Raw genomic sequence first — 7,374 nt, 5'->3', positions numbered from 1 at the left:
GTCTTTAAAGGGGGTTTGGGGGCTGTGGGGGTCCGGAGGGGTTTGTGGGGCCCTGGGGGGGGGTCTGGGGGAGGGGCTTTGGGGGTCTCCCGAGGGGGTTAGGGGGGCAAAAGGGGGGTGAGGGGGGGCTGAGGCCTGGGGGGGTTCAGTAAGGGGGATTTGGGGTGGGGGTCTGGGGGGGCTTTGGGGGTGTTACTGAAAGGGTCCGGGGGGGGCAAAGGGGCTGGAGGTGGGGGGGTTTGGGGGGGTCCTGAGGGGGTCTGTGGGGCCTTAATGGGGGGCGCAGGAGAGGTGAGGACTATGAGGAGGGGATGGGGGGGGCTGAAGGGGTCTGGGGGGGGCCTGAGGGGATTTTGGGGTCTCTAAATGGGATTTGGGGGCTGTGAGGGTCTGAAGCAGTTTGAGGGAGGTTGAGCTGAGTGTCTGAAGGGGGGGTTGGGGGTTGTGGGGCGGCCCTAAGGGAGGCTTTGGGGGGGGGGAGTCTTGAAGGGTTTTTACGGGGGGGCTCTGGTGTCTGAGAGGGTCCTAAGGGCTCTGGGGGGCCCTAAATGTGTGTGCAGGGGATCTTGTGGGTCTGGGGGGTCTTAAAGGTTCTGAGGGAGCCCTAAAATGGCTTTTGAGATCAGGAAGAAGGGGGACAGGTATTTACTCCCGGAAATAAATCATTAAATCTCCTTAAAACCCTTTTTTTTTTCCCAAATACTTTTTCTCTCCCCACCCCAAACCTTCTCTATTTCCTGCTAATAACCCAACGTTCCCCCGCATAATTTCTTTCCGTCCTTTTTCCTCCATAATCCCCTTAAATAAATCCTCTTTCTCCGTTTTCCTCTCCCTAATTTCTCCAACTCCCCCCCAATAACCCCTTTTTCTCTCTTTCCACTCCCCCCAAACTCTTCTAACCCCCCCCAAATAACCCTTTTTCCTCCCTGTTCATCTGCCCAATTTTTCCAACTCCCCCTAAATAACCCCTTTTTCTCCGTTTTCACTCCCCTAAACTCCCCCAATCCCCCCAAATAACCCCGTTTCCTCCCCGAATCCTCAGCCCCCCTCCCCTTACCCTCCCCACCCCCCCCTTCCCCACCATGGCTTCCCCCCCGGCGGAGGCGGTGCTGCTGTTGGAGCCTCGCTACGTCTGCTCCGAGTGCTCCCAGCTGTCCCCATCGCTGGAGGCCGCCCTGCTGCACCACCAGAGCCACCTGACGGCCGTGGGGGGCACAACCGCAGCCCCCCAAACCCGCCTGGAGCTGCTGGGGCTGCCGGGGGGGGACCTTTTGGCCGTCCCGGAGAGCAGCCACTACCAATGCTTGGAATGCGGGCAGCTGCTGCTGTCCCCGGGGCAGCTGTTGGAGCACCAGGAGCTGCACCTGGAGCCCAGCACCAAAACCCAGCAGCAGCCGGTGCTGGGAGGCACCAAACCCCACCTGGCTGTCCCCAACCAGATCCACTACGAGTGCGTGGAGTGCGGGGCTCTGTTCGGCAGCCAGGACGCCTGGTTGGCGCACCGGCAGAGCCACCGCGATGCCCACGGCACCGCCGGTACTGCCGGCACCGGCAGCACCAGCAGCAGCAGCAGCAGCATCCCTAACGCCAGGGTGGACGTGGAGCACTCGTACCGCAAGCCGGAGGAGGAGGAGGAGCTGCCGGCCGGGGTGCAGCTGCTGCTCTACGAATGCGCCCAGTGCCTGCAGCTCTTCCACAGCCCCAAGGACGTGCTGGAGCACCAGGCCGGCTGCCACCTCCCGGCGCTGCCGCCGTCCGACCACAGCTACGAGGTGAAAGCCGACGGTGCTGACGGTGACGACCACAACCGGCGCCGGCCGCTGGCCGAGCAGCGCTGCTCCGAGTGCCAGCAGCTCTTCCCATCGCCGCGCCGCCTGCAGAGGCATCTCCGCTGCCACCGTTTGGGGGCCTTCCAGTGCCCGCTGTGCAGCAAGGTGCTGCCGACGCCGCCGGCTTTGGAGCAGCACCTGGCCGGGCACAGCGCCGAGTCCCACTTCTTGTGCCTGGATTGCGGTTTGGCTTTCGACACCGAGGCGGTGCTGCTGGCGCACCGGCGCACGCACGGGGCAGAGGCGCTGCACCGCTGCGGGTGTGGGAAGGCTTTTGTGAACATGACCAAATTTCTGTACCATCGGCGCACGCACGGAGCGCTGAGCGGCGGCACCGGGCACAGCAGCAAAGCCGGACCCGAGGATTTGGTGCTGAGCGACGGCACTGCCGGCGGGGATGGGAGCCTGGGGGAGGCCGTGATGGCCGCCGTGATGGAGGAGGGAGAGGTGGCGGGTGAGAGGGGGGGGATGGAGGGAGAAGGGGGGGGAAACGGAGGGGGGGGGTGGGAGGTGTTGGGTGAGAGGGGGGTAATGGGGGGGAAGAGTGAAATGGGGGAGTAGGGGTGGAGGGGTGCTGGGTGAGGGGGAGAATGGGGAAAGGGGGGGGTGGGCAATGGGGGGAGAATGGGAGAAGGGGGGCAGTGGGGAGGGTGGTGTGAGATGGGGGAGGAGGGGAGGTGGGAAGTATTAGGCGAGGGAGAGGAATCGGGGAGAGGGGAAGTGCTGGGGGAAGAGGGGGGGTGGGGTGGGGGTGGGAGAAGTGCTGGGTGAGAGAGGAGGAATGGGGGGGAGGGAGAATGGGGGGGGGGAATGGTAGTGGTGGGATGGGAGATGCTGGGTGAAGGGGTTGAAGGGGGGTAATGGGGGGGGGTAGGGGTGGAGAGGTGGTGGATGAAGGGGGGGTGGGGGGTGGAAGAGGTGCTGAGTGAGGGGGGGTATTGAGGGGGAGGGGAGGCGGTGGGTGAGGCAGGAGTAATGAGAGTAAAGGGGGATGGAGAAGAGCTGGGTGAGGGGAGGTGGCGTAACGGGGGGGGGGGGGGGGGAAGGGGGTGGGGATGGGCTGGTGGTGTTGGGGGGGTGGGGATGGTGAGGTGGTGTTATTGGTGGGGGGGACTGATGGCAGGGGGTGCAGTGATGGTAGCAGGTCTGATGGCAGCGGTTGTGATGCTGACCCCCGGCGTTACAAGGCTGTAATCCCTCTCCTTTCCCCCTCCCACCCCCCTGTAGGTGACCCCCCCCCCGGCTCTCCGTTCCGCTGCTTGCTCTGCGGCAAATCCTTCGGCAAAGCAGCCCAGCTGTCCCGGCACCAGCGCTTCGTTCACCGCCTGGAGCGCCGCCATCCCTGCCCCACGTGCGGGAAGCTGTTCAAGAAGAAATCCCACGTGCGGAACCACCTGCTGACCCACACGGGCGAGCGGCCCTTCCCGTGCGGGGAGTGCGGCAAGAGCTTCAACTCGCAGGCCAACCTGCTGAGGCACCGTCTGACCCACACCGGGGAGCGGCCGTACCAATGCGAGCTGTGCCACAAACGTTTCACCCAGTCGTCCAGCCTCAGGCAGCACCTCCTGGTGCACAGCCGCCGCTACCCCTACGCCTGCCAGGAGTGCGGGGTGCGTTTCCACCGGCCCTACCGCCTCCTGATGCACCGCTACCACCACACCGGGGAGTATCCCTACAAGTGCCCCCAGTGCGGCCGCTCCTTCCTGCTGCGCCGGCTGCTGGAGGTGCATCAGCTGGGGCACGCGGGGAGGCAGCCCCACACCTGTGGGGGATGCGGGGCGGCTTTCGCAGGAGCCGGGCAGCTGAGGCAGCACAAGTGTGGCAAAGCGATGGGACGGCGATTCGAGTGCGGGGTCTGCGGGAAGAAGGTGGGGATGGGGGGGGGCGCTGGGGATGGGGGGGGGGGCTGGAGGGGGTCTTCATGGGGCTGGGGGCTGGGGAGGGGGTCTTTGTGGGGGTGGGGACTATGAGAGGGGGCTGGGGAGGGGATTGGTTCTCTGTGGGGCTGGGGAGGGGGCTCTGGGGCTGGGGAATGGGGCAGGAGAGGGTCTTCGTAGGGGTGGGGTATGGGGAAGGGGTCTTTGTGGGGCTGGAGAAGGGTCTCTGGAGCTGGGGAAGGGGGCTGGAGGGGGGTCTTCATGGGGGTGGGGGCTGGGGAGTGCTATCTGTGGGGCTGGGGGAGGGGTCTCCATGGGGCCATGGCTGGGGTCTCTGTGGGGTCTCTGCAGGGCTCCGGCAGGGGTTTCTGTGGGGTCTCCATGGATCCCTGGTTGGGGTCTCCCTGGGGTCTGTGCATTCCATGCTTAAGCCCCCCATTCTCCCCATCTCCCCCAGGTCGGCTCCACCGCGCGGCTCCGCGCCCACGAGCGCCTCCACGGGGCTCCCCCCCCGGACCCCACCGCCCCCCTCCCCCCGCCTTCCTCCCCATCCCCCTCCTCCTCACCCCCCCAACCACTGCCCCCTCCCCCACCTCCCCAGCGCCGCGCGGCCGCTTCCAAAACCTTCGAGTGCCCCGACTGCAAGAAGCTGTTCAGCACCGACACCTCGCTGCAGGTTCACCGCCGCATCCACACGGGCGAGCGGCCGTACCCCTGCCCCGAGTGCGGCAAGGCCTTCCGCCAGTCCACCCACCTGAAGGACCACCGGCGGCTGCACACCGGCGAGAAGCCGTTCCGCTGCCAGGAGTGCGGCAAAGCCTTCGCCATCGCCGTGCGCCTGGCCGAGCATCGCCGCATCCACACCGGGGAGCGGCCGTACCGCTGCGAGGCCTGCGGCAAGGCTTACCGCTCCTTCTCCAACCTATGGAAGCACCGCAAGCTCCACCAGCAGCGCCGGGACGGCGGCGCCGACGGACTGCGCGGTGGGGCTGGTGATGCGGATGCGCTCCGTGGCGGCGCCGGCGCCGTGGATGTCCTCCGTGGCGGCGCCGGTGCTGTTGGTGTGCTCCACGGTGCTGGTGGTGCCGTGGACGTGCTGCACGCCGGTGCCGTGGACGTGCTCCGCAGCGGTGCTGAGGTCATCGCTGCCATCGCTGACGCTGCTGACGTCATCGTGGACGCGGCCGACGTCGTCACCGACGGCACCAACGTCATCGTGGACGCGGCCGGCGTCATCTCCGACGTCACCAGCGTCATCACCGTCACCGACGACGGCGCCGGCGCCACCAATGTCATCGCCGGCGCCGTTGATGTCACCGACGTCATTGCTGACGTCACCCACGTGGTCGCTGACGGCGTGGCTGATGTCACCGGGGTCATCACCGACACAACCGGCGTCACCAACGTCATCGCTGACATCGCCAACGTCGTCACCAACGCAACCAGCGTCACCGGTGTCATCGGCGATGGCGCCAACGGCACCAGAGTCGTCGCTGACGTCAGCAGCGTCATCACCGATGGCACCGACGTCATCCCCAACGCGACCGGTGTCACCGATGTGATGGATGGCACCAGGGTGGTGACTGATGGCAGCACTGCCATCAGCGACGCAACCGGTGTCACCGGTGTTGTCAGCGATGGCACCGACAGCACCGCTGTGATGAGTGACGTCACCAATGTCATCACTGACATCACCAACGTCATCACCAACGCAACCAGTGCCACCAGTGGTGGCAGTGTGCTGACCAGCGCCGCCAGCGTCGTCACCGATGGCACCAACCTCATCGCTGACGTCACCGGTATCACCAGTGCCATCGCTGATGGCACCAATGTGATAACCAACGCCATCGCCGACGTCGCCAGTGTCACCACCGCCACCAGTGTCGTCACCGACGTCATCACCAATTGCACCAACGTAACAAACGTCATCACTGACACAACCAATGTCGTCACCGATGGCACCAGTGTCACCCATGTCGTCGCTGATGGCACTCCTGTTGTCACCAGCGGTGTCACCCATAGCACCCATGACGCCAGTGGCGTTGCCAATGGCACCAGTGTCAACAGTGATGTCACCAACATCGTCACGGATGGCACCGCTGTCACCAATGTGGTCACGGATGGCACCAACGGCACCAGTGTCACCACTGATGGCACCCATGGCACCAGCGTCATCTCTGATGGCACCAATGTCACCACTGTCATCACTGATGACACCGACAGCACCAGTGTCACCACTAATAGCACCAATGGCACCACTGGTGCCACCACTGTCACCAATGCCATCTCTGATGGCGTGCCCATCATCACCAGCATGGCCTCCAGTGGCACCGATGTCACCAACGCCATCACCAGTGTCACCAACACCGTCACCAACACCGTCACCGACGTCACCACCGACACCAGCGCCGCCCCCCCCGGTGCCCCCCACGCCGTCGGCGCCTACGGCAGCGCCTTGGCCATCATGGAGCCCATGGAGATCTACCCCGAGGCCACGGCACCGGCGGGGACGGCACCCACAGATGTGGCCCTTGGGGACGTCCCCGTGGGGGGGGTCTGAGCGAGGGGGGGGAGGGCAGCGTGCCTCCTCCCCCATCCACCCCTCCCCCCCCCAGGGTGGTCCCCACGGCGCCATTTTGGGGCGTTCTGCCCCAATTCTGGGGGGGGGACGACACCCCACGTCACTGCCTCGGGGATATTCCTGGTGGGGCCAGTCCCATTTTGGGGGGATTTCGCCCCATTTTGGGGGACAGGAGACGGATGGAGACCCCATGTTACCACCGTGGGGATGTTCCTCGTGGGGTCAGCCCCATTCTGGGGGGAATCTGGCCATATTTTGGGGGATTTCACCCCGTTTTGGGGACAGGAGACGGATGGAGCAGCCCACGTCATACCGTGGGGACGTTCCTAGTGGCCCCAGTCCCATTTTGGGGGGATTTTGCCCCATTCTGGGGGACAGGAGACAGATGAAGGACCCCATGTTACCGCCATGGCGATGTTCCTGTTGCCCTAATCCCATTCTGGGGGGATTTCACCCGATTTTGGGGTCATAAAGATGGGAACATCACACCACCCATTGAAGACATTCTGGTGGCCCCGACCCCATTGTGGAGGGATTGTGCCCCATTTTGGGGTCAGGGTGGGGCTGGAGGACCCCGTCTCACCACGGAGCGGATATTCCTGCTGGGGTCAGCCCCATTCCGGGGGGATTTCGCCCCATTTTGAGGTGATGAAGATGGGGGAAGTGATGTCAGCCAGCTGAGGACATTGCTGGTGGCCGCGGTCCCATTTTGGGCAGATTTTGCCCCATTTTGGGGTGCACCCGAGCCCCCCTCCCTCCCCCCCACTGTCCCTGTGTGCCCCTTTCCCTGGGGAGGGGGAGAGGGGGGGGCAGTTATCTGCTGATGCAATTAAACGCCTGAAATGGACCCAAAATGCGACTCATTGATTGGGGGGGGGGGGCGGGGTCCTTTAATTGCCCCGTTGGGGTCTGGGGGAGGGGAGGGGCACTATTCCGTGTTCTCCCCCATTTTTTGATATCACTAATTCCCCCCCCCCTTTTTTTTTTACAGTCTCTTTCCTTTTTTTAAAGTATTTTTCCCCGTTTTTATATTTATTTTTTCCCACTTTTCCTTTTTTCCCCCATTTTCACACTAGTTGTCCCCCCC

The 7,374-nt window shown here is 64.3% G+C and overlaps 1 protein-coding gene across 1 annotated transcript; it reads left to right on the top strand.

The window, feature by feature from the left end:
- The first annotated feature begins 470 nt into the window (after positions 1–470).
- ZNF574 (zinc finger protein 574) lies at positions 471–7,141 on the top strand. The gene is made up of 3 exons (XM_090128212.1): positions 471–2,283; positions 3,057–3,697; positions 4,164–7,141. Exons 1-3 carry the CDS (start codon positions 1,083–1,085, stop codon positions 6,264–6,266), a joined length of 3,945 nt encoding a protein of 1,314 aa, XP_089984338.1. The 5' UTR covers positions 471–1,082; the 3' UTR covers positions 6,267–7,141.
- The last annotated feature ends 233 nt before the right edge of the window (positions 7,142–7,374 follow it).

Source organism: Phasianus colchicus, chromosome 32, assembly GCF_987193195.1.
Source record: "Phasianus colchicus chromosome 32, bPhaCol1.hap1.1, whole genome shotgun sequence".
Taxonomy (NCBI): Eukaryota; Metazoa; Chordata; class Aves; order Galliformes; family Phasianidae; genus Phasianus; species Phasianus colchicus.
Note: the sequence above shows the minus strand (reverse complement) of the source record. Positions and strands in the feature narration are given on the sequence as shown.